Below are 27,721 nucleotides of genomic sequence, written 5' to 3'. Positions count from 1 at the left end.
CGTTGGTCACGGTTGTGGCCACTACGTGGTCGTCCCCCACGCCAAGGGGGTCGGCCAAGGATATGGCCGTTTCCAGGTCGTCCACTTCGGTCCTCCACGCGTCGCCGCCACCTGAGTCTGTCCCGTTGGATACGGGGACATGTGGTTTGGCGATCCACTGCCATGTCCCCCTCCCGCCCTCCCATGACTCTCGATCATAGTTTTGTTTTGTTTTGTTTTTTGGACATCTAGTATCTGTCCTTAATGGGGGGGCTCTGTCATGTCTGATCATAATTTTGTGTGACCGTGCTGCCCTGAGCATCCCCGATCTCGTTGGTTCTTGAAGCTAAGCAGTGTCTGGCCTGGTTAGTACTTGGATGGGAGACTGCTTAGGAATACCAGGTGCTGTTTGACCTTTGGACTCTTTAAGTTCCTTTTTTTTTCTCACTCTGTTTTGTCACCATGACGACCAATCAGTTCACCTGTCATGTCTCACACCTGCTTTCAATCACCACATCTCTATTTAAGCTTGTCATTTTATGTTGGTCGTCCTGGCGTCATTGTGTTTCTTTTCATGCTCTGTCCATGCAAGTTTTTTCATGTCAAAGTCCTTGCTACTCTTGTCCAGCCATAGTAAGTGTTATTTGCATTATGTTCATAGCAACGTTATTAAGGGAGTGCCATGACGGCGCTGTCTATCGCGTTTTCTGCAATCGGTCGTAGCAACATTTTTCCTTCCACAATTACAATGTGATGGTCAAGCCCTGTTCTGTATGCGGTTTTAACGCTCGCACGTAACTGACTGCAAGACAAAATTGATCAACAGTCATAAAGGTCACACTGAGGGAGGCTTTATAAACAACTTTAACACTGTTACAACTATGCGCCACAATTTGAACCCACGCCAAACAAGAAAGACAAACACATTTCGAGAGAACATCTGCACTGTAATACAACATAACAAATACCCAGAATACCTTGCAGCCTAACTTTTCCGGGCCGCTACAATATACAACCCCCTCATGCCGCTACACCGCTTTGACCCCCCTTAACCCTGGAAGTACGTTGGGAATGCACGCAACCCTTACTCTAAACGCTGACATTTGGGGCATTTGAGAAACCCTACCCGGACACCCCGGAAGAGGATATGTCCGGTCAGCCTAGCTAAGTGCAGACATAAGTAGGCAGATATTGATTCACATTCATACACCAGCGTGAGTGGCACTGGGGGAAAAGGAGGGTAAAGTGTCTTGCTGAAGGACACATCAGCAGTGAATTGGATGGAGGCAGCGGGACCCAAACTGTGTTTGGTTTATGGACAACCCCAAACGTGTGATGTAACAAAAGTCAACTCAGTACAGAAAGTAAACCTGAAAAGTTCACATCTTATTGGCTCAACTTTTCTTAAACATTTCACCAGCAATACAGTATTTCCATATATTTCTCTCAAAGCAAGATCCCTATCCATTTTGAATGATTTCTTAGATCTGAGGTTACATAAATTCAACAAGTACAGGTTGATAATTGTCGACTTCAGTATTAAAATTATTGCAAATGAAGAACTGTATTTCATTTTGAAGGATTTTCAAGTATTACTATAACTTTGATTTAGCAACGATCAAGGGTTAAGTTAAAGGTAAAAGGTCATGTTATTTTTTAACATCCAGTCTCCCTTGAACATTTCAGCATGTACATTGGTACCGTAATTCAAAAGTGTTGTGAGATAAGACCTTCCTCTTGGCTAATTTCAATGTTAAGTTTAAGTTACAAACAAGAATTGCCTGCCTTTAGATGGAGGAGCGAATGCCACTCCCATAAGATCTGTCCAAACATCTGGTCTTATTCACTAGGATTAGCTTATAGCTAGAGTTCGACATAACTTTGTGTGAACGACTCCAGCCGTCACCGCGTGGGTTGCATGGATCATTTAGGTAGGACATCACGTCGAACAGGTTTGACTCTTTTATTTTTTCAAATAACGCTTCCGCGTCAACGTCGATCGCAGCGCTTGCCAGCGCCCCTTCCTCTGCTGCTCGTCTCGGCTGGCTTTTCGGCTGCAAATTACGTCGTCTTCCCCGGTGGCTCATCGTTCGCTCGTTCGTGTGGTCTATTCGTTGCTTCTGCTCCGCTGTGGACACTCCAACTCTCTCTCTCCCTCCTTCTCCCGTCTTAAATGCTGCAAGGAAATGGACGGATTGAAAACCGGTGTGTGTGTTACGCACCTGACTCTGATTGTAGTGGTGTTGCTCCAGGCACGCCCCGCCTCCTTGTTCCGCTGCATACCCCGCCTCCTGGCCGCCATCTTGAGCCGGGCCAAAGCAAGCCCCGCCCTGCCCTCGGTCCATCGGCTCCGTCTCTTCACAGTCCTCCATCGCCAAACTCAAGCCGGGCCTCAGTCCGGCTGAGCCTACTCCCCCTCCCTTTTCTGAAGGAGCGGGGAAGAAAACAGCCCCGGCCACATGTCTTCTCCTTGCCTTCTTTATCTTTTCCCTTGTCTCTTCCTTTTTCTTTGTCTCTTCCTATTTATTTGTCTCTTCCTTTTTCTTTGTTTTTGCCTTTTTCTTTGTCTTCTTTGTCTTCTCAAACTTTAATTTCTTTGACTTCTTCTTTGACTTCTTCTTTGTCCTCTTTGCCCTCTTTGACTCCTTCTTTGCCCTCCTGGACTCCTTTGTTGTCCTCTTTGACTTCTTCTTTGTCCTCTTTGACTTCTTCTTCATCCTTTCTGACTTCTTATTCATCTTCTTTGACTTTTTATTTGTCCTCTTCAACTGCTTCTTCATTTTCTACTTCTTCTTCATCTTCATCATTTTCCCAAATGTCTTTAAGTACTTCTTCTTCTTTCTCAATTTCTCGAGTTTATTCAACTTCTTCGTCATCTTCAACTTCTTCATCTTCAACTTCTTCTTCATCTTCATCATTTTCCTGAATTTTTTCAAGTATTTCTTCTTCTTTCTCAATTTCCTGGCAGCATCTGGAAATTGGCATCATGGCGGGCTGCACAGTTACCCCTCTGGCATTTGTCATGGCAATGGAGCTGGTCATTCGGGCATCCAAGTGGGTAGTGGGAGGTGAGAGGACCAAGAGTGGCCTACGTCTTCCGCCAGTTAGAGCCTTTATGGATGACATGACCGTCATTACAACAACAAAACCAATCACCAGACGCTTGCTGCAGAAACTCCAGGAAAACATTCAATGGGCACGGATGGAGTTCAAGCCAAGCAAGTCACGCAGCATCTCCATCATAAAAAGCCAACTAAAAGGTGAACTGTTCCACATCAGCGAGGAACCAATTCCAACACTTTTAGAAAAGCCCATCAAGAGCCTCGGAAGATTGTATAATGCAGATCTCAGAGACACCCAGCAACTTGAACCAATTGCGGTAAGTCACGGCTAACGGCCTCAGGCAGATTGATAACACTGCACTACCAGGGAAACTGAAGCTCTGGTGCCTCCAGTTTGGGTTGCTACCCAGACTCCGGTGGCCGTTAACTATGTATGAGGTCTCAATAAGTCATGCTACTCGCTTGGAAAGGCTAGTGAACTCGCATGTAAGGAAGTGGTTCAGACTTCCAAAGTGCTTCAGCAGCACTGGACTCTACAGCGATGAAGCCCTGTCGCTGCCAATCTCTAGTCTGGTCGAAGAGTTCAAGTGTGCCAAGGTGAGGCTGGAGATGTCCCTCACTGACTCCTGGGACACTGTATTGAGAGCCGCCGCTCTTTGCCTCGTAACAGGGCGGAAGTGGACCCCAGTCACAGCTGTGCTACAGGCCAAATCAGCTTTGCCCCATCGCGACGCAGTGGGCCACGTCCAACAAGGCGGAGGAGGCTTTGGCCTTGGAACCGTAACTCCTCTCTGGCAATAGGCATCTGCAACCGAACATCGAACTATGGTTGTAGAGGAAGTGCGTCGTCAGGAGGAAACAGCCAGACGTTCCAAAGCCGCAACACAAGCCAAACAGGACCGCTGGACAAGGTGGGAAGATGTTGAAAAGAAGAAACTTACGTGGGGCGAACTTTGGGGCATGGAATCCAACAGGCTGAGTTACATCGTTTGAGCAACATAATGCAAAACCATCTCCCATAAACCTCCAACAATGGTTTGGAAAGGATCCATCCTGTCCCTTGTGTACAACCCCAGCAGCACTCAAGCACATAATAGTTGGCTGTAGAACCAGCTTCACTCAAGGCAGATATACCTGGAGACATAACCAGGTCCTCAGATGTCTAGCTGACAAACTTGAGTGCAGGAGCACATCCATCAACGCCCAACCCACCAACAACCAAGATGTGTGCCGACACCTACAGGCGTTTGCTTGGGAGGGGGAAAAGCTGAAGAAGAGACCTTCAAATCCTGATTTAAGCCCATTGAATGCAGCCAGGGACTGGCAGATGCGAGTCGATTTAAATCAGAGGCTCATTTTTCCCCCCGGCAATCGCAACGACCACCCTTTCATCCTGACCTCGTCCTATGGTCTGGAACCTGCCAGACTGTCTATATCATTGAACTGACAGTTCCGTGGAGGATGCCATAGAAGAAGCTATGAACGCAAGAAGCTGCGGTACTCCAATCTGACAGCTGAGGCAGATGATAGGGGCTGGAGGGTAAGGGTGCGCCCAGTGGAGGGGGGGTGTAGGGGCTTTGTAGCTAGCACAACAGCAACGTTTCTTAGGGAGGTTGGAGTCAGGGGACAGGCTTACAGACAAGCCATTAAAGAGCTAGCCAACACAGCAGAGAGGACGAACCATTGGTTGTGGTTGAGGAGGAGTGACACCAGCTGGGCTGCGAAAGGCTAACACCTATTGGGACGCACACACCCAGGGATTTGATCACCCTGGGGTGGGCCCTTCCTCGGAAGAGGATGTCTTGTGCTAAGCAGGGCCGAAACACCCCGTGACACTGGGACACACAACTGAAGCTGTGTCCCAATAGTGGAAAAGCCTCCCAGCAGTGTCACCTCGCCTCTTTTAGGTATGCGGTCAGGTCCAAATCTGGCTCAGGGAGGAGGACACCCCTGCCATGCAGAGTCCCCAGGGATTGTACCAACTAGTCCTTTCAACAAATGTTTCAACTTCTTCTTCATCTTCAACTTCTTCTTCATCTTCATAATTTTCCCGAATTTCTTCAAGTATTTCTTCTTCTTTCTCAAGTTTTTGAGTTTCTTCAACTTCTTCTTCATCTTCAAATTCTTCTTCATCTTCAACTTCTTCTTCATCTTCATAATTTTTCTGATTTTTTTCAGGTATTTCTTCTTCTTTCTCAGTTTCTTGAGTTTCTTCAACTACTTCCCTAACTCCAACTTTTCTTCATCTTCAACTTCTTCTTCATCTTCATCATTTTCCTGAATTTCTTCAAGTATTTCTTCTTCTTTCTAAATTTCTTGAGTTTTTTCAACTTCTTCTTCATCTTCACCATTTTCCTGAATTTCCTCAAGTATTTCTTCTTCTTTTTCAATTTCTTGGGTTTCAACTTCTTCTTTTTCAACTGCTTCTTTATCTTCAACTTCTTCATCTTCATCTTTTTCTTTATCTTCATAATTTTCTTGAATTTCTTCAAGTATTTATTCTTCTTTCTCAATTTCTTGAGTTTCTTCAACTTCTTCTTCATCTTCAACTTCTTCTTCATCATAAACTTCTTCTTCATCTTCATAATTTTCCCGAATTTCTTCAAGTTTTTCTTCTTCTTTTTCAATTTCTTAAGTTTCTTCAACTTCTTCTTTATGTTCAACTTTTCTTCATCTTCAACTTCTTCATCTTCATAATTTTCCCGAATTCCTTCAAGTATTTCTTCTTCTTCCTCAATTTTTTGAGTTTCTTCAACTTCTTCTTCATCTTTAACTTCTTCTTCATCTTCACCATTTTCCTGAATTTCTTCAAGTATTTATTCTTTTTTCTCAATTTTTTGAGTTTCAATTTCTTCTTTTTTAACTTCTTCTCTATCTTCAACTTCTTCTTCACCTTTGATTTCTTCTTCATCTTCATAATTTTCTTGAATTTCTTCAAATATTTGTTCTTCTTTCTCAAATTCTTGAGTTTCTTCAACTTCTTCTTCTTCTTAAACTTCTTCTTCATCTTAAACTTCTTCATCTTCATCATTTTCGCGAATTTTTCAAGTATTTATTCTTCTTTTTCAATTTCTTGAGTTCCTTCATCTTCTTCTTTAAACAGAAATTGTATCCTCATCATAATTTTCCTCATCGTCGTAATCTTCATCGTCAACGTAAACTTCATCCTCAAAATAAACTTTTTCAATATAAATTTGTCGACGTAAAGTTCTTCATCAAAATCATCTTCTACCTTTTCGGCTGCACGCTCCACTGGCTGTGCATTTGTCTCTTCAGCCGAGGGCGCCTCCTCTGCACCGCCGTGTGTCTTCTTATCTTCGGGGGGCCATTCACCCCCCCCCCAATTTTGTCCGCCAGTGCTTGTAAAAGCTGGCAACTCTGACGCTATTTCTCCGCCAGTTTTCTGAACTCCGCAACGAGCGTCCAGAGGAAGTCATCCTCCCCTGCATCCAATAATCTACCTGCGTTGGGTGCCAGTTGTGAATGACTCCAGCCGTCACCGGGTGGGTTGTATGGACCATTTAGGTAGGACATCACGTCGAGCAGGTTTGACTCTTTTATTTTTTCAAATAACGCTTCTGCGTCAAAGTCGATCTCGCCGCTTACCAGCTGCTCGTCTCGGCTGGCTTTTCGGCTGCCGATGACGTAATCTTTCCCGGGGTCACATCATTCGCTCGTTCGTGCGGTCTATTTGTTGCTTCTGCTCCGCTGTGGACACTCCAACTCTTTCTCTCCCTGCTTCCTCCTTCTCCCCTCTTAAATGCTGCGAGGAGATGATAGATTGAGAACCGGTGTGTGTGTTTCGCACCTGACTCTGATTGTGGTGGCGTTGCTCCAGGCACACCCCGCCTCCTTGTTCCGCTGCATACTCCGCCTTCTGGCCGCCATCTTGAGCCGGGCCAAAGCGAGCGCCGCCCTGCCGTCGGTCCGTCTGCTCCGTCTCTCCACACTTTGTTTTCCAAACATTGGAATGGAGAAAGTGAGTGTGAAGGACAGTGCTGAAAAGTAGAAGTGGGTGATGAATTAAAGAAAGAAATCAATAAAAACATGAAAGAGCCTGTCATGACTTGGCAAGAAAATTTAAGCATAGCACTGCTAGTCTGCAGCATATTAAAGCTGGAGAAGCCTAACACCAGCCGTTGATGTTAAAATAGGACCTAAACAGTTGACATGTATCCATGCAAGAAGCTGCTGATGGCGTGTTTGATGGAAAAGCAGCTCAAATGCGTTAGAATCAGAATTAGAATCAGAATAGTTTTTATTGCCATTTTTTGAGAATTTTTCTTGGTGCAATCGTGCAACATAAAAGACATATAACACAGAATAGAATAACATGAGCGGTAACTGAGCTATCAGATCTTGTAATTGCTCATGTGTCCTGATGGCCGAGTGTAAAAAACTGTTAAGGTGGCACGAGGTGTGGGTCTGGATGGACCGTAGTCTCCTGCCTGAGGGGAGAGGGTTTGTGTCCAGGGTGAGAAGAGTCAGATGTGATCCGACCCACACGCCTCCTGGTCCTGGAGGAGAACAGGTCCTGGAGTTTGCAGCCAATCACCTTCTCTGCAGCACGTACAATACGCTGCAGTCGATGCGTATCCCGGGGAACCACACGGTGATGGAGGAGGTGAGGATGGACTCGATGATGGCTGAATAAAACTGCACCAGCATCTCGGGCGGCACCTTAAGTTTCGTCAGCTGCCGCAAGAAGTACATCCTCTACTGGGCCTTCTTGGTGACGGAGCTGATGGTCAGTTCCCACTTGAGTTCCTACGTGATGGTGGTACCAAAGAAACGGAAGGACTCCACAATGGAGAAGGGGGTGGGATAGTCAATCAAGGTGAGGGGGGATGGTGGGGCTGTGACTTTCCAGAAGCTCATGATCATCTCCACTGTTTTCTGGGCGTTCAGCTCCAGGTTGTTGAGGCTGCACCAGGACGCCAGCGGACTCATCACCATCCGAGATGAGCCTGATGAGGGTAGTGTCATCCGCAACTTGATCAGCTTTACCAACTGGTGACTGGAGGTGCAGCCGTTTGTATAGATGGAGAAGAGCCAGAGGGAAAGTACACAGCCCTGAGGAGTAGCAGTGTTTGAGGTTCAACTGTCCGAGACAATCTTCTCCAGCCGCATGTGCTGTCTTCGGTATGTCAGGAAGTCATAGATCCAACTGCAGAGGGAGTCGGGTACGCTGAACTGGTAGAGCTTGTCTCGTAGCAGTCCAGGGAGGATGGTGTTGGAGGCAGAGCTGAAGTCAACAAACAGGATCCTAGCGTAGGTTCCTGGGGAGTCCAGATGCTCCAGGGTGAAGTGGAGGGCCAGGTTCACTGCATCATCCACAGACCTGTTGGCTCTGCAGGCGAACTGCAGAGCCAACTGCAGGGGGGCGGTGATGTCCTTGAGGTGGGGCAGGACCAAGTGCTCAAAGGACTTCATGACCACAGACGTCAGCACACCCGGCCTGTTGTCATTGGGTCCTGTGATCCATGCTTTCTTGGGGACAGGGACAATGGTGGAGGTCTTAAAGCAGGACGGCACGCGGCATAGCTCCAGAGAGGTGTTAAAAATGTCAGTGAAGACAGGAGCCAGCTGATCCGCGCAGTGTCTGGGGTGGAGGGGGAGACACCATCTGGCCTGGGGGCCTTCTGTGTGTTCATCTTCAAGAACTGCCGGCGTACATCCTCCTCTCGGATGGAGAGGGCTTTTAAAGTCCTGTGATGTCCTTGGAGTCCTTTAAATCCTTTAATGAAGTGCTGGCGTTGGTGGGGAGTGTGATGGTGGGGGGAGCAGAGCTTTGATGAGCTGAAGGCCGTTCATGACGTTAGTAATATATGTTGAGGCCCTGAGCGAGAGTCCGGTCATTCAGGGCCTGGGGGGCTTTGGGTTTATAGTTCGTAAGGGCACTTAGCCTTCTCCAAACGGCCGGAGAATCACTTGAGCGGAACTGTTCCTGTAGACGGTTAAAGTACACAGATTTAGCTTTCTCCACTTCCCTGTTGATTAAAATGGTGAAGTTTTAAGGGGTCAAGCACCAATTAAATAAATGTTAATTCATTTCAATTTGTGAAGTTGATTGGAGACACGTGTGTTTAAAGTTAAGAGCTCTGTCGTAGAACCAATTAAGTTTGTAAGTTGAAGTACTACTGTATGTATAAACAAACATTAAAAATAAATCATACAAACTAATTTAAAAAAACCCACAGATTTTTTATTTTTTTATCCTACACAAGAGGACAGAGGCCATTATGGTCAAAGTTCATTGAATTCTAAAAGTTAATGGATGATGACCAAAAAGAAGTGTGGTGAAGTAGCTAAGGCCAAAGATCAAGTACAAACCCCGTTTCCATTTAAGTTGGGAAATTGTGTTAGATGTAAATATAAACGGAATACAATGATTTGCAAATTCTTTTCAACCCATATTCAACTGTATGCACTGCAAAGACCAGATATTTGATGTTCAAACTCATAAACTTTATTTTATTTTTTTTCAGTTAATAATGAACTTAGAATTTTACAGCTGCAACACGTGCCAAAGTAGTTGGGAAAGGGCATGTTCACCACTGTGTTACATCACCTTTTCTTTTAACAGCACTCAATAAACGCCTGGGAACTGAGGAAACTAATTGCTGAAGCTTTGAAAATAGAATTCTTTCCCATTCTTGTTTTATGTAGAGCTTCAGTCGTTCAACAGTCCGGGGTCTCCGCTGTCGTATTTTACGCTTCATAATGTGCCACACATTTTTGATGGCAGACAGGTCTGGACTGCAGGCGGGCCAGGAAAGTACCCGCACTTTTTTTTACAAAGCCACGCTGTTGTAACACGTGCTGAATGTGGCTTGGCATTGTCTTGCTGAAATAAGCAGCGGCGTCCATGAAAAAAAAAGGCGCTTAGATGGCAGCATATGTTGTTCCAAAACCTATACGTACCTTTCAGCATTAATGGTGCCTTCACAGATGTGTAAGTTACCCATGCCTTGGGAACTAATGCACCCCCATACCATCACAGATGCTGGCTTTTGAACTTTGCGTCGATAACAGTCTGGATGCTTCGCTTCCCCTTTGGTCCAGGTGACACGATGTCAAATATTTCCAAAAAACTATTTAAAATGTGGACTCGTCAGACCACAGAACACTTTTCCACTTTGCATCAGTCCATCTTAGATGATCTCGGGCCCAGAGAAGCCGGCGGCATTTTTGGATGTTGTTGATAAATGGCTTTCGCTTTGCAAAGTAGAGATTTAACTTACACTTACAGATGTAGCGACGAACTGTATTTAGTGAGTGTTTTTTTTTTTAAGTGTTCCTGAGCCCATGTTGTGGTATCCTTTAGAGATTGATGTCGGTTTTTGATACAGTGCCGTCCAAAGGATTGAAGGTCACGGTCATTTAATGTTGGTTTCCGGCCATGCTGCTTACGTGGAGTGATTTCTCCAGATTCTCTGAACCTTTTGACAATATTATGGACCGTAGATGTTAAAATCCCTAAATTTCTTGCAATGACACTTTGAGAAACGTTGCTTTTAAACTGTTTGACTATTTGCTCACGCAGTTGTGGACAAAGGGGTGTACCTCACCCCATCCTTTCTTGTGAAAGTCTGAGAATATTTTGGGAAGCTGTTTTTATACCCAATCATGGCACCCACCTTTTCCCAATTAGTCTGCACACCTGTGGGATGTTCCAAATAAGTGTTTGATGAGCATTCCTCAACTTTATTAGTATTTATTGCCACCTTTTTTAACTTCTTTGTCACATGTTGCAGGCATCAAATTCTGAAGTTAATGATTATTTGCCAAAAAAATATATATTTATCAGTTTGAAATCAAATATGTTGTCTTTGTAGCATATTAGACTGAATATGGGTTGAAAATGATTTGCAATCATTGTTTTCCGTTTATCTTTACATCCAACATAATTTCCCAAATCATATGGAAACAGGGTTTGTATAAAAGGGCAGTCCCTAATGAGATTGTACGTACAAAAAGCCGTCTTTTTGCAAAGTCAGTTAGTTAATTAAGATGTCTGGTCTTTTTGGTGGATAAAAGGCGGCCATAGGGATGTTTTTGCATTTCCATTTAACAACCGGAGAGACTACCAGAGCGATTCACACTCATTTTGCATTCCCTTTTTCTCTGAAAGGTCATTTCACGGAAGTCTCTCAAGTTTGGTGTGGGGTAATTGTACACTTCGGTTTTATAATTGCATTTTGAGCAAGTGACACATGTGATCGTATCCATCCAGGCTATTGTTCTGTGGGTTTACTGGCATGCTCTTCAAAGAAAAGTCATGACAGCAAAGGAGCAAAGTCATTTCAGATGTGCTCGAAATCTAATTTGACTTGGGTGGTGGTGTCAAACATGTAGCTCATGGCGGCATAGAGCGACCCGATTGGACTACTGCTCTTCACTGGGGTGTCGACAGACACTTGGCAGCCACTTTTATCCTTTGCTAAACAAGTAATGTGGTGTGTGGCTTGTGTGCATTAAGATTCACTGGAGCAGGTGGCCAATGGCGGGGGTTATTCCATGTCAATTCAAAGGGATACATTCTTCTGACAAAGACCGCTTGAATGAAAGTTGTCTCACCAGAATGTGTGCACTGACCTTTATTCTTTGAATGAATAAACAACAAACCTGCAAAGCAAAGATGAATCGGATGCTGAACATTATGTGAGAGAGGTTGTGTTTAGGTGTTTTGGTTTGTAAGTTAGCAAACATGGTCATTGGGGACAGAAAATAAATCATGATCCTTACCTGTTTTACGTCATCCCATGAATGGGAAATACCACTCTTTACGTTGTTTCTGAGGATGGGTACCAAATTCAATCATTTATTGGCACCGACCAAATTCTGTTGGGATTACTGAGTATTATTTAATGTAAAATCCATCCATGCATCCTTTTTCTACCGCTTGTGCCTTTCGGGGTTGCGGGGGTGCTGGCGCCTATCTCAGCTGCACATGGGCGGAAGTTGGGGAACACCCTGGACAAGTCGCCACCTCATCACAGGGCCAACACAGACAGACAGACATCATTCACACTCAAATTCACACACTAGGGCCAATTTAGTGAACCCAAGCAGTCAAGGGGAGAACATGCAGACTCCACAAAGAAAGATCCTGATTGAATTTCAATCCCTTTGATGCTAGATAATGTTGCAATTTTCCATGGCAACCAAGCCTGTTTTTCCAGATATTAAACCCTTGATTGGAAAGTAAGGTTCCATTTTAAGTATGTGGGCTCTATTGATAACCTCACTAACAATTTTAACTACGTCCTGCGTGAAACCAATGATAGTATAGCACTGCTGAAGTTAAAAAAGGCTCCAAAAAGGCGTACCCCATGGTTTACAGAAGAAATTAGTGCTCATAAATTATCATGTAGAAAGCTGTAACGCAAATGCCGCACTACTAAACTTGAGGTTTACCATCACGCATGGAGTGATAGTTTGATAACTTATAAACGCATGCTTACCTTAGCTAACGCTAAATATTACTCAAATCTCATCCGCCATAATAAAAATGATCCTAAATTTTTGTTTAGTAAAGTAGCATCACTAACCCAACAAGGGACTCCTTCCAGTAGCTCCACTCACTCGGCAGATGACTTTATGAATTTTTTTAATAAGAAAATTGAAGTCATTAGAAAGGAGATTAAAAACAATGCGTCCCAGCTACAAATGGGTTCTATTAACACAGATACGACTGTATATACGGCGGATACTGTCCTCCAAAATAGTTTCTCTCGTTTTGATGAAATAACATGAGAAGATTTGTTACAACGTGTAAATGGAATAAAACAAACAACATGCTTACTTGACCCACTTCCTGGGAAACTTATCAAGGAGCTCTTTGTATTAATAAGTCCATCAGTGCTAAATATTGCAAATATTGGCGAATTTGGTAGAGTGGCTGTGCCAGCAATCTGAGGGTTACTGGTTCAATCCCCACCTTCCATCATCCTAGTCACGTCCGTTGTGTCCTTGAGAAAGCAACTTCACCCTTGCTCCTGATGGAGCCTGGTTAGCGACTTGCATGGCAGCTCCCGCCGTCAGTGTGTGAAAGTGTGGGTGTGAATGGGTGAATGTGGAAATACTGTCAAAGCGCTTTGGGCTCCTTAAAAAGGGGGATAAAAGCGCTATACAAGTACAAGCCATTTACCATATCACTTTCCTCTGGCACTGTTCCCCTAGCATTCAAAAAAGCGGTTATTTATCCTCTCCTTAAAAGACCTAACCTCGATCTTGACCTCATGGGAAACTACCAACCGGTGTCTCACCTTCCCCTTATTTCAAAAATCCTCAAAAAAATTGTTGCACAGCAGCTAAATGAACACTTAGCATCTAACAATCTATTTGAAACCTTTCAATCCGGTTTCAGGGCAAATCACTACGGAGACAGCCCTCGCAAAAATGACTAATAATCTATTGCTAACGATGGATTCTGATGCGTCATCTAAGTTGCTGCTCCTCGATCTTAGCACTGCTTTGGATACCGTCGATCATATTTTATTAGAGCGTATCAAAACAGAATTTGTATGTCAGACTTAGCCCTGTTTTGGTTTAACTCTTATCTTACTGACAGGATGCAGTGCGTTTCCCATAACAATGTGATCTCGGAATATGTTAAGGTGTGGAGTTCCCCAGGGTTTGGTCCTTGGCCCTGCACTCTTCAGCATCTACATGCTGCCGCTAGGTGACATCATACGCAAATACGGTGTTAGCTTTCACTGTTATGCTGATTAAAACCCAACTCCACATGCCCCTAAAGCTGACAAACACGCCGAATTGTAGTCAGCTGGAGGTGGGTCTTATTGAAATTAAACAATGGATGTCCTCCAACTTTTTGCAACTCAAAGCCAAACAAACGGAAATGCTGATTATCGTTCCTGCTAGACACCGACTTCTATTTAATAATACAACTTTAACATTTGACAACCAAACAATTAAACAAGGCTACTCGGTAAAGAATCTGGGTATTATATTCAACCCAACTCTCGCGTTTGAGTCACACATTAAAAGCGTTACTAAAACGGCCTTCTTTCATCACCATAATATTGCTAAAATTTGCTCCATTTTGTCCACTAACGACACTGAGATCATTATCCATTCGTTTGTTACGTCTCGTCTCGATTACTGTAACGTATTATTTACGGGTCTCCCCATGTCTAGCATTAAACGATTACAGTTGGTACAAAATGCGGCTGCTAGACACTTGACAAGAACAAGAAAGTTTGATCACATTACGCCTGTACTGGCTCTCTTGCACTGGCTTCCTGTGCACTTAAGATGTGACTTTAAGGTTTTACTACTTACGTATAAGATACTACACGGTCTAGCTCCAGCCTATCTTGCCGATTGTATTGTACCATATGTCCCGGCAAGAAATCTGCGTTCGAACGACTCCGGCTTATTAGTGATTCCCAGAGCCCAAAAATAGTCTGCAGGCTATAGAGCGTTTTCCATTCGGGCTCCAGTACTCGAGATGCTACCTCAGTAGAAGCATTTAAGTCTCATCTTAAAACTCATTTGTATACTCTAGCTTTTAAATAGACCCCCTTTTTAGACCAGTTGATCTGCCGTTTCTTCTCTTTTTCTCCTATGTCCCCCCCTCCTTTGTGGAGGGGTTCCGGTCCGGTGGCCATGGATGAAGTACTGGCTTTCCAGAGTCGGGACCCAGATGGACCGCTCATCCAAAATCGGGACCCAGGATGTGCCGCTCACCTGTGTATCGGTTGGGGACATCTCTGCGCTGCTGATCCGCCTCCGCCTGGGATGGTTTCCTGCTGGCTTGACTTGGGACGGGATTCTCGCTACTATATTGGATCCACTTTGGTATGGATTCTCACGGTTATGTTGGATCCACTATGGATTGGACTTTCACAATATCATGTTAGATCTGCTCGACATCCATTGCTTTCGTTCCCCTAGGGGGTAGGGGGATAGGTGCCCGCATATACGGTCCTCTCCAAGGTTTCACATAGTCATCATTGTCGACGTCCCACTGGAGTGAGTTTTTCCTTGCCCTTATGTGGGCTATACCGAGGATGTCATTGTGGTTTGTGCAGCCCTTTGAGACACTTGCGATTTAGGGCTATATAAATAAACATTGATTGATTGATTGATTGATTGATTGATTTGTCAAAATGCGTTATTCTGATGTTAATTTCCATTTATTTTATAAAGTACATTTTAACTGGAACAGCGAGTGGATACTGTATATTACACAATAACGATCACACTTACATTTTGAAATTACATTTAATCCGGAACAGCAAATATATCCGTGCATTACCAAATTTTAGCACAGTGTTTCTACTTAATAGCATTAGTAATTTTACATAGTGATTTGGTAATGGAAATTACAGCTATGACACACGTTACAATCAACCAGCAAATGTGTAATACTGTCAGTACAATACTTACTGTCTAAACACTTTTTATGATGCAAAACAAATACTAGCCTTAGCCTAATTGCGAAGACTACTTTCTAAGGAAGGCAACACACCATAGTCACTACTGCAATTCAAGTCTTAGAATTGCAGCTTTTCAAAGTCCTTTCGAAAGTAAATTATACAAAATTGCAAACGAGATTCAGCGCAGTTATCGTAATCACATACATTTTAAATGTTACATTCAAAAATATGATTTAATTATATAAACAATTGACATTTGTTAACGCACACAAAAGTATGACAAATTGATAAATTTGAATAACAATATCAATTCCCAGCTACAAGAAATTGGTACCAAATCTATTCTAATGTGGAAAGGTAACCAAAACAAGGGAAATTATATTGTACAATGTCCCAGGTGTTGACTTCCATCTTGAGCGATTTATTGTCGCAGGCCTTGGGACAGATAGAAGGGTTGCCAGACACATCCACAGGAAAGTCAAATCTAGTTTTCAAAAAAGGAAATCACAGTGCATTCGGAAAGTATTCACAGCGCTTCACATTTTCCACATTTTGGTATACTCCAGCCTTATTCCAAAATGGAATAAATTATTTTTGTCCTCAAATTTCCAAATACTATAGTGGCCAGACGGAAGGAATTTCTTCGGAAAAGGTTTGCCAAAATGCTGCTGAAATACTTAGACCATGAGAAACAAAATTCTCTGGTCTGATGAGGCAAATAGTGAACTCTTTGGCGTCAATGCCAGGCATCATGTTTGGAAGAAACCAGGCACCACTACAGTGAAGCATGGTGATGGCAATCATGCTGTGATCATGTTTTTTAGCAGCAGGAACTGAGATACTAGTCAGGATGGAGGGAAAGAGGAATGCAGCAATGTGCTGAGGCAAACCAACACTTCTCATCCAACCTGATGGAGCTTGAGAGGTGCTGTATTGAGGAATGGGCGAAACTGCCCAAAGATGCGCGTGCCAAACCTCTGGCATCGTATTCAAAAAGACTTGAGGCTGTAATTCCTGCCAAAGGTGCATCAACAAAATATTGAGCAAAAGTTGTGAAAACTTATGTACATGAAATGATTTTATAAAATGTTGTTTTTGTTTGTTTTGTTTTTTATGATTTTGCTGCTTTTCCAAAAAAATAGGTTTTTACATTATCTTCCGCCTGTGTGCAGCTGGGATAGGCACTTGCACCCCCTGTGACCCTGTAAGAGACAAGCAGCATTATGGGGTATAGTCTTTGGAATTTTGAAGATACAAATTAATTTATTCCCTTTTAGAATAAGGCTGTAACTTTCACAATTGAGTTAACCAAAAAACAGTAACAAAAAGCACTCAAAAGGAGTGAGAAATATTAACTAAAGTTGCACACAAGGGTGTGGAGAATCACTGACTTCCGGTATCATTTACCCCTTACAAATCCCCTGTGGATGTGGGGTTTTTCTTTGTGACCAAGAAGGACGGGTCCTTGCGAAGTTGTCAAACTCAAGGTACGGGGGCCAAATCTAGCCCGTCACATTTTTTATGTGGCCTGCGAAAGCCTAGAAATAATTTGCGTTAATAACATACTTAATCTTTTCTTACTAAATATATTTGACATTAAAATCATGTACTGCATGCAATTGCATATATTTTAAAATCCAACATTATCAAAATCTAAATATTATATTATCATGTATTCCAAAACATTTTTTCTTTAAATAAAGATTAATAATGTACTTCATTATCTGCTTAACTTATGATTTCAAGACAAATTATTAATCCAATTGTAGAATGTCAAATTAACAATAGATTTTGTGGTTAAATTCCACCGAGAGAGTTTTTACTGTAAAAACAAGATTTTACGGTTAAATTCTGCCGAGTGAGCTTTTACTGTAAAAACAAGTACTCAGTCTTCTGGTCAGAATTTTTGGCTGTATTCGACCACACCAAGGATGGGGTGGATGCCGCAAGACGCTTCCATACCATCAAGCAAGGAACCCGCTCGGTGGCAGCTTACACCCTTGAGTTCCGGACCATTGCGGCAGACAGCGGCTGGAACGACAAAGCTCTCCAAAGTGCTTTTCGTCAGGGATTCGCCGAATAAATCAAAGACGGTCTGCTCAGGGATAGGCCAACCTCTTGTAGAGACTTCATTGACTTGGCACTCCAGTATGACCAGAGACTTATTGAGCGAGCAACCGAGACATCCCGGAGCGTCGCTAGGAGAACCCCGGCCACGACTTCCTCTCCCGTCTTGCAGCCATTTGGAGGACAACCTGCCCCAGTTGTGGTTTCATTCCCCGAACCCATGCAAGTGGGAAAAACCCATTTGGGGCCGGGGGAAGGGAGAGAAGGATGAGGCAACATCTCTGCCTTTACTGTAGGGGTGCGGGACACATTCTCCGCTACTGCCCGGCACTACTAAAAAACCTGGCTCACCAGTAGGGGGACCCTGGTGAGACACTTCCCCAGGGACAACCCGGGCAGGCAGTTAAGGTTTTTTTTTGGACTCCGGGGCGGACGATAGTCTGATTGTCTACAGCTTTGCCCAAGAAAACAAGATTCCTCTGTTATCCTTGAACAAGGACCTTCTTGCTCAAGCTCTGGACGGATATCCATTGGGTCCTATCAGACACAGTTCAGAACCGCTGCTTCTGACCTTATCCGGAAACCATTCTGAAACCATGTGTTTCTGGGTTTTGGAGGCCCCTTTCACTCCAGTGGTCCTAGGCAGAGCTTGGTTGAAGCAACATTTCCCATTTCATGGACCTCCGGAGAGATAATGGCTTGGAGCATCCTCTGTCACGCTAACTGCTTGAAGTCAGCCTCGGCCTCCAGCAGAACAATTCAACCCACTAACCACCAGGTCGACCTCGCTACCATCCCTGAGTGCTACCAAGACCTCGCCGAAGTATACAGCAAGGAACGTGCTGAATCTCTCCTGCAGCATAGGCCATATGACTGCGGTATCGAGCTGCCTCCCTGCCTTCCAGTCTGCTGTACAACCTGTCTCTTCCCGAAAATGAAGCTGTGAAGAATTACAGAATCAGTGGCTTCCGGTATCATTTACCCCTTACAAATCCCCTGTGGATGTGGGGTTTTTCTTTGTGACCAAGAAGGACGGGTCCTTGCAACCCTGCATTTATTACCGGCACATCAACAACATAACCTTTAAAAACAAGTACCCACTGCCACTTCTGAACACATCTTTTGAACCCCTGGCACCAGTTACCATCTTCACTAAACTCGATCTTCGCAACGCATACCACTTGGTTCGGATTAAAGAGGGGGATGAATGGAAAACAGTGTTTAATACTTACCTTGGCCATTACGAGTACAGAGTTAAATAAATGATAAATGATAAATGATAAATGGGTTGTCCAGGTGTACCCCGCCTTCCGCCCGATTGTAGCTGAGATAGGCGCCAGCGCCCCCCGCGACCCCTAAAAGGGAATAAGCGGTAGAAAATGGATGGATGGATGGATGGGTTGTACTTGTTATAGCGCTTTTCTACCTTCAAGGAACTCAAAGCGCTTTGTCACAACTTCCACATTTACCCATTCACACACATTCACACACTGATGGAGGGAGCTGCCAGGCAAGGCGCTAACCAGCACCCAACAGGAGCAAGGGTGAAGTGTCTTGCTCAGGACACAACGAACGTGACGAGGTTGGTACTAGGTGGGGATTGAACCAGGGACCCTCGGGTTGCGCACGGCCACTCTTTCACTGCGCCAAGCCTTTTGGTCTTACCATTACTCCTGCTGTTTTTCAGACACTGGTCAATGACATCCTACGTGACATGCTGGACCAATTTGTTGTTGTCTACTTGGACGACATCCTTATCTTTGCTCGCAACCTGCAGGAGCATCAACACCATCTTTGTTTGGTCCTTCAGCGTCTTCTTGAGAACAGACTGTTTGTCAAGGCAGAGAAATGCCATTTTCACGCCTCATAGGTGGATTTTCTTGGCTTCATTATGGAAAGAGGTCACATCAGAGCTGACCCTGAGAAGGTCAACGCTGAGGTAGCCTGGCCGCAACCCACATCCAAGACAGAAATCAGGAGATTCCTGGGCTTCACAGGATTTTATAGAAGATTCATTCGAAATTTCAGTCGTATTGCCGCACCCCTCAACGCTTTCACCTCACCCAAGGTCAACTTTTTGTGGTCACCTGAGGCCGACAGTGCCTTTAGAGGACTCAAGACCAGCTTTATCTCTGCACCCTATCAGGCTTTTCCCTGACAGTTTGACTATGTCTTAGTTTTTCCTCTGCATTTGTCTTTGTTTCCTGTCTTTAGTTCCTGTCAGCACTCTAATTTTGGTTCTGTTTCCTGTTTGTTTTCCTTAGTGCTGTGTCCCCTCAGCTGTGGCTGATTGGCACCTGGCCACACCTGGTGTCAATCAGCCAGCCACTATTTAGACCTGTTTTCTCCTCCAGTCAGTGCTGGATTATTGTCGCTAATACCTGTCGATGTCATGTCTACTTGTCGTTCCTACCTGTCGTATAGATGTCAGTGTAGCGGTAGCGGCAAGCTATATTCTGTAGCTGTTTGTAGCTTACTGTCTTTTTGTTCCCTGCTTCCAGTTTGTTTGTTCCTAGTTCCTGTTGGCTGGATACCTATTCCCTGTTTCCAGTTTCTCCTCCCAGTTTCTGGTTTGTGTTTCTTCTTTATTTTTATATTTTTGGACATTAAGTTATGTTTTCTTGCTCAAAGCCTGCCACCATCTCTGCATCTTGGGGTTGTTCACCTACAACCCCTGACACACCTGTCCTCATCCATCTGAACTGGGACTTTCCATTCTTGGTGGCGGTGGGTGCTTCTGATTCAGGGATTGGAGCTATAATTTCTCAGCGATCTAAAATTAATAACCTGCTTCACCCCTGTGCATTTTTCTCTAGGCGACTTTTCCCCGGCTGAATTAAACTACAATGCTGGTCACAGGGACCCGGTTTGGACGGTAAGGAAGATCCTCAGGGTCCATCGACAGGGTAGAGGGCTGTTATACCTGGTCAACTGGGAGGGATACGGACCGGAGGACGGATCATGGGTGCCGGCTTCCTACCTTGCCGACCACTCTCTTCTGGAGGACTTCTACCGCGCCAACCCGGAGGCCCTCAGATGCTCGTCGGGTCCCTCGCCTAAAGAGGGGGGTACTGTTGTGGCGCTGATCCGAACCCAAGATTCTCCCGCAGCAAGATCACACTCTCTACCTGGCAGTATGCCAGGACACGCCCACTGCACGCGTGCCTCACGCCCACGCTTCGCCGCAGCTGCAGGCTGTCAGTCATCAGTGCATCTGGCAGAAATCAGGAGGACAGCATAAGAACAAGTCACTCCTTGGAGCCTACGCTGGAACGTTGTTAACTCCTGTAGTAAGCGTTCACGTCTCTGGCTTCCCTCTCGTTGTCCTCCCCTTTTTTGTCTTTTGCCCGTTTTGTCTTGTTGACTTATTTCCATCGTCCTCCTTGCATGCCCGCCTTGTTTCGTGTGCTCGAGTGCTGTACCTCAACCTCCACCCGGAGATTGGACTGCCTCCCTTGATCACTCCTCTAAACTCGGACATTGTTGCTTGCCGCCTGCCCTTGACCTCCTGCCTGTCCCCGGATCTCCCTTGTGCCTGCCCTCTTGGTCAGATGAAGATTTCATCCATCACGCATGTACAACATCCTCTTGAATTATTTACATGGTTAATTTTATACTTAATCCTGCAACCAACACTTAGAGTAGCATACACATCCTACACAATCCTCAAAAGTTACAATAAACCTGTTATATATATATATATATACATATATATATATATATATATATATATATATATATATATATATATATATATATATATATATATATATATATATATGTATATATATATATATATCCATCCATTTTCTACCGCTTGTCCCTTTTGGGGTCGCGGCGGGGTCGCTGGATCCTATCTCAGCTGCATTCGGGCGGGAGGCGGCGTACACCCTGGGAAAGGGCATGTTCACCACTGTTTTACATCACCTTTTCTTTTAACAACGCTCAATAAACGTTTGGGAACTGAGGAAACTAATTTTTGAAGCTTTGTAAGTGGAATTCTTTCCCATTCTTGTTTTATGTAGAGCTTCAGTCGTTCAACAGTCCGGGTCTCCGCTGTCGTATTTTACGCTTCATAATGCGCCACACATTTTCGATAGGACACAGGTCTGGACTGCAGGCGGGCCAGGAAAGTACCCGCACTTGTCGCTGGATCCTATCTCAGCAGCATTCGGGCGGAAGGTGGCGTACACCCTGGACAAGTCGCCACCTCGTTGCATGGTATATATATATATATATATATATATATATATATATATATATATATTCATATATTACTCATTGTCAAATGCGGCCCTCTTAGGGCAACCATAACTGCAATGTGGCCCTCAATGATATAAACGGAATACAATGATTTGTAAATCCTTTTCAACCCTTATACAATTTAATGCATTACAAAGACAAGATATTTGATGTTCAAACTCATAAACTTAACTTTTTTTTTTGCCATTAATAATTAACTTAGAATTTCATGGCTGCAACACTTATAGAACCTTTATCTGGTTAAATAAAGGTTCTATGAGTGTTGCAGCCATGAAATTCTTAGTTAATTATTATTGGCAAAAAAAAATTAAGTTTATGAGTTTATGATGTTCAAACTCATAAACTTAATTTTTTTTTTGCCATTAATAATTAACTTAGAATTTCATGGCTGCAACACTTATAGAACCTTTATCTGGTTAAATAAAGGTTCTATAAGTGTTGCAGCCATGAAATTCTAAGTTAATTATTATTGGCAAAAAAAAATTAAGTTTATGAGTTTGAACATCAAATTGTATTAAATTGTATAAGGGTTGAAAAGGATTTGCAAATCATCGTATCCCGTTATATTTACATCTAACACAATTCCCCAAACACTTGCCAAAGTAGTTGGGAAAGGGCATGTTCGTCACTGTTTTACATCACCTTTTCTTTTAACAACACTCAATAAACGTTTGGGAACTGAGGAAACTAATTTTTGAAGCTTTGTACGTGGAATTCTTTCCCATTCTTGTTTTATGTAGAGCTTCAGTCGTTCAACAGTCCGGGGTCTCCGCTGTCGTATTTTACGCTTCATAATGCGCCACAAATTTTCGATAGGAGACAGGTCTGGACTGCAGGCGGGCCAGGAAAGTACCCGCACTTGTCTTGCTGAAATAAGCAGGGGCGTCCATGATAACGTTGCTTGTATGACAACATGTGTAGCTCCAAAAACTGTATGGACCTTTCAGCATTAATGGTAACTTACACAGATGTGTAAGTTACCCTTGCCTTGGGCACTAATACATCCCCTTACTATCACAGATGCTGGCTTTTGAACTTTGCGCCTATATCAATCCAAATGGTTATTTTCCTCTTCGTTCTGGAGGACACCACGTTCTCTGTTTCCAAATATAATTTGAAATGTGGACTCGTCAGACCACAGAAGTCCTTTCCACTTTGCATCAGTTCATTTTAGGTGAGCTTGGGCCCAGCCAAGCCGACAGCATTTCAGGATATTGTTGATAAATGGGTTTTGCTTTTTATAGTAGAGTTTTAACTTGCACTTACAGATGTAGCGACCAACTGTAGTTAGTGACCGTGGTGTTATGAAGTGTTCCTGAGCCAATACACACTGATGTTGGTTTTTGATGCAGTACCGCCTGAGGGATCAAAAGTCCGTAATATCATCGATTACGCGCAGTGATTTCTCCAGATTCTCTGAACTTGTTTATGATTTTACGGACCGTAGATGGTAAAATCCCTAAATTCCTTCCAAAAGCTCGTTGAGAAATATTGTTCTGAAACTGTTGGACAATTTGCTTACAAAGTGGTGACCCTCGCCCCATCCTTGATGTGAATTACTTAACATTTCATGGAAGCTGCTTTTACACCTTATCATGGCACCCAACTGTTGCCAATTAGCCTGCACACCTGTGGGATGTATCATATAAGTGTTTGATGAGCATTCCTCAACTTTATCGGTATTTATTGCCACCTTTCCTTACTTCTTTGTCACGTGTTCCTGGCATCAAATTCCAAGGTTAATTTTATTGGAGTTTTTGTATGCGAGGAAAAGTCCCGCTGTCAAAGTATAGTGTTGTTTTCGTTGGACCCCAAATGTAGAGGAGGCAGGTAAAGCAAGAGCAGGAAAATGTTTGATGCAAAAAATTAAGCACAATGTTAGATAAAACACAAACTCACATGAAGCGATGGTACGGTGGGTTGCACAAAAAGAAAGTTGCTACCAAACTAGAGGCAGGGAACTAAACACAAATACAGGGGAGATGACAGGAACAATATATAGGTGCAAATCAACGAGTGGGCGCGAGTAGCCCAGGAACGACGTGCAAGAGTCACGTGTGATGTGTCAAATGGTAGGAACCGATGTTTCCCAGCTGGAGGCACTCTGCTTTAATGGCCCGGAATCTAATCAGCAGCAGGTGTGCTGGACAGTTCCGCCTCCAGCTGGCGTGATGAGTTTGAAGATAGAAAACTTGTGCTCCACTGATTAACACAATGTACATGCAGACTCTGAGCTTGTGTCTAAGACCCATGACAAGGATTTGCTTTGAACGACAGCAGGGGCGTTACTAGGCCTATATTCTTAAGACCCCTAAATAATTTGGCGTTATATATATATATATATATATTTTTTTTTTTTCTTTTTCTTTTTCTTACAAATACATGTCGAAATATTAATTTCAAAGTGGCCCGAATAAGAGTTTAAAATAAATAATCATATAACCTGTCATTATTCACTCAGTTTCCCCTCACTTTATAGCAGCAGCGAGCCCCTTCAGTGTGTCGGTACCCAATCCATTCCACTTGTTCATATGGAAAATGCCCACATCACTCAAATCCAGTCCACATTTTCTCTGCGACCTTCCTCGCGGTCCTGCAGAAATGCAGCTTTGAAGAACGCGGCGCTGCAGAACAAACACGTGAACGGATGCAAAGTGGACATAAGAAACTTTTTCAAGAAAGTAAGTATTCATCACTGCTTTCAGAGGTGTGGACTCGAGTCACATGCCTTCGACTCGAGTCATGAATTTGATGACTTTAGACTGGACTTGACATAATGTAAAAAGAATTGCAACTCGACTTAGACTTTAATATCAATGACTTGTGACTTTACTTGGACTTGAGCCTTTTTACTTGACATGACTTGCAACTTTCCCCAAAACCCATCGATTAAAATGTTATTCAGGAGCGCTCCGTATCTTCCATTGTGTACGCCTGTGTGTGTGACAGCGTGTGTGCGCTACCTGTCAGAACAACAGCCAATCAAGTTACATCCACGTTATTTTTGTCACACATCATTCATCCAATCAAATTGCAGGAAAACCAACGAAGAAGAGCTCTCAAAAAACACGCCAGTGAGGAAAAACTTTGCTAAAAATAGTTTTGTTCGGTTATTAAAACTACGACTTGGTCAACAAAAAACGAATTGCCTTATGCAAAACATGCAGTTTGAAGATTACAGACAGGGACACAACAACTTTCAACTTTGTTCGACATTTGAAGTTGCACAAAGGGTAAGTTTTGAATGTAAGCTAACGTTAATTGACTGAGTAACGTAACTTTTATTTGCTGTGTAGTTAAATCAGTGAGGCTGTAAACTCACTGCTAACGTTAGAACCATAGGCATCTTATACCGTAAGTAGACGCAGCATCGAGCGATACTGCCTACTGGCGCTGACGAGACGAGACGTGCGGCCGCCATCTTGGAGTGGTGACCCACTCCACTCAGTGCAATACATTTGGCAGGAGCAATGAACTGTGGGCGCATTTTATCTCACTGAATACCACTGATTTTCACGCGCTTTTTTGTCATACATGTAACTATAATAAAGGACACATGTTTTGGTGTGTTTTATTATTCATAGTTTGCTTAACAGTAATAGAATATTCTTATATGCTATAAGTGACCAGACGCCCAAGATCAAAACTGGGAATATTAATCCCAGAGAAGGGGGAGAAAAGGGTCGGCTATTTTTGAATTGAAGAAACAACATGATTAGGTTATATATACATGTGTATATCTTACGTAAACAATGTATGAATATATTAGATATATATACATCTTACGGACCAATTGACTGTATCTCTGTTGCTGCAACAGCAGAGAGTTTATTCTGTCTTGACACGTTGTATTGATATTTTCTATTACATTCTTCCCGTAAACGGTCATGTTTATAGTGATTGTTTTATATGTATTTTTCATGTATGTTGCTTAGGGATAAAAGTGTCTGCCAAATACTTAAACATATATAAACACCTGAAAGTCTTTATATTAGCTAAAACCACCAATCTGTTTCACTGGATTCAGAATAAAATCAAAGTCTGTCTTACCCAACAAAGTTAGTATTTCAATATTGTTACTTGAAGCCTTTTTGTCGTTACAGTTATACTGTTAAGAGAGTATTGTCTTATGTTTTGCCTAAAATGAAAATGCATCATAATCAGTGGTGGCTGGGGAATTTTGTTTTAGGTCGGGCTGAAAGTTTGTAAACCAAATACCTGTAGGAGCATCATCCTCCCCCAGAAGATTTCTTTGTTATTTTCACATACGAATATTGAAGATCTTTGCTCCTTCTCAACTCTGTAGTAATATTATTTTCACAAAATATAACAAATAGTACATTAATTTTAAATCTTACTTGTGAAAAGTAATCCCCCGATTCCTATTTTCAACAGTCCGCTCATTTGAGCAGGAAAACGCTAAACACCAGCCCGGCATATTTGTTTTCTACATCTCAACTGTCAGTTTAGGCTGCTCACCAGCTCCTCATCACCACTTCAAGATGGCGGCCAAATTGCTCGCGTCACAGCAGCCAATGCTCGGTCTACTTATAAAATGTCTATGGTTATAACGTCATTGCAAACACTACAATCTGTTGCGTTTACTGCAGTTCGCTACCTTATTCATACTTTTTGTCAAGTGATTTTTTTTTAAGCAGGATTGCATGAGGTACCTACACATAATGTTACGTTAATGAATGTATTACACACAGTAACATAACGTTAGACGGCGGTCAGCAGCACTGCATATTTTAGCCACCTTCAAAGAGATAAACACAGTCAAATAAAGTTCAGTTAAAATGTATACTATATAAAGAATATATGTACAAATTCCATAGGGCCCTGACATCTAAAAAGTACAACTATGTTTATTATGTTCATGTATTTATGTTTTTCATGTGTACGCACACATAAACATATACAGTATGAGATGAGATCAATGAGATAAGGTAAGAAAAGGATGGAAACTGCTGTGGAAGTAGTTCCAATGCAATATGCAATGGAAATACAATGATAACACTTTTGTGCAAATAAGTACGGTTGCACTTTTTTTCAAATGTGTTTATTCTGTAAAGGAATGAGTTACATGTTTAAAGTAACTGGTTAATAGTGCTATTATGAAGTGCAATGTCAGCACAATTTTTTTTTATTATAAATACATACAGTGTTTTAAAAGCATACACAATCTGTGTAAATATATTTGTCTGTGGTTAAAAGGACTTGAAATGACTCGAAACTCAAAATGCAGGACTTGGGACTTGACTTGAGACTTTTCAGTTTTGACTTTGGACTTGACTCAGGACTTGCCTGTCTTGACTCGGGACTTGAGAGACTTGCGGGCAAAGACTTGAGACTTACATGTGACTTGCAAAACAATGACTCGGTCCCACCTCTGACTGCTTGTAGTAAAATGTATTTGCTCCACTTTACACCAGTTCTGTGTTTGACAAATAAAAACCTGTCTAGCACACTATGGACAACCTCTGTTGTTGTTTTGCAGGCAAAAGTTACATTCCCGCTCTAAAACAATGCTGCTACTTATTTAGCCTGAAATGCATCATGAAGGTCCTGGTTATTTATAAAGTTAAATGTGCACTCTTTTTTAGCATTTGCTATATTTGGGGTTACTTCCTTCTGGAGCATTAGGTGTGTTTCTCACTTTACACTTGAAGGAGAAATAAGAGCTGAGCTCAATCACGTATGACTATCATTAGTAGATAATCAATCAATCAATCAATGTTTACTTATATAGCCCTAAATCACTAGTGTCTCAAAGGGCTGCACAAACCATAATAATAATAATCACTCCACAACCCCTATTGACCTGTAGGAGTCAGGGCAGAAGAGCACAGAAAGAGAGAGGGGAGAGGCCTCTACTGGAAAGGTGAGTAGAAGAATAATGATACATATAAATAAATATTGTTTTTAAATATTTTTAAATGG

The 27,721-nt window shown here is 42.9% G+C and overlaps 1 protein-coding gene across 7 annotated transcripts in view; it reads left to right on the top strand.

Moving 5' to 3' along the window:
• Nucleotides 1–27,721, top strand: part of LOC133549560 (synapse differentiation-inducing gene protein 1-like) — a 173,609-nt gene that overhangs the window by 66,118 nt on the left and 79,770 nt on the right. Inside the window, exon 3 of one of the 7 annotated variants that reach the window (XM_061895087.1) lies at nucleotides 19,203–20,138. The exons of the other annotated variants lie outside the window; for them this stretch is intronic. Within the exon in view, the coding sequence (XP_061751071.1) occupies nucleotides 19,203–19,385 (183 nt within the window). The 3' untranslated portion in view covers nucleotides 19,386–20,138. Of the gene's footprint in view, nucleotides 1–19,202; nucleotides 20,139–27,721 lie in introns of those variants that run through there. 7 annotated transcript variants of the gene reach the window in all.

The sequence above is a fragment of the Nerophis ophidion genome, linkage group LG03 (assembly GCF_033978795.1).
Source record: "Nerophis ophidion isolate RoL-2023_Sa linkage group LG03, RoL_Noph_v1.0, whole genome shotgun sequence".
NCBI lineage: Eukaryota > Metazoa > Chordata > Actinopteri > Syngnathiformes > Syngnathidae > Nerophis > Nerophis ophidion.
This window is presented reverse-complemented; position numbering and strand designations above follow the sequence as displayed.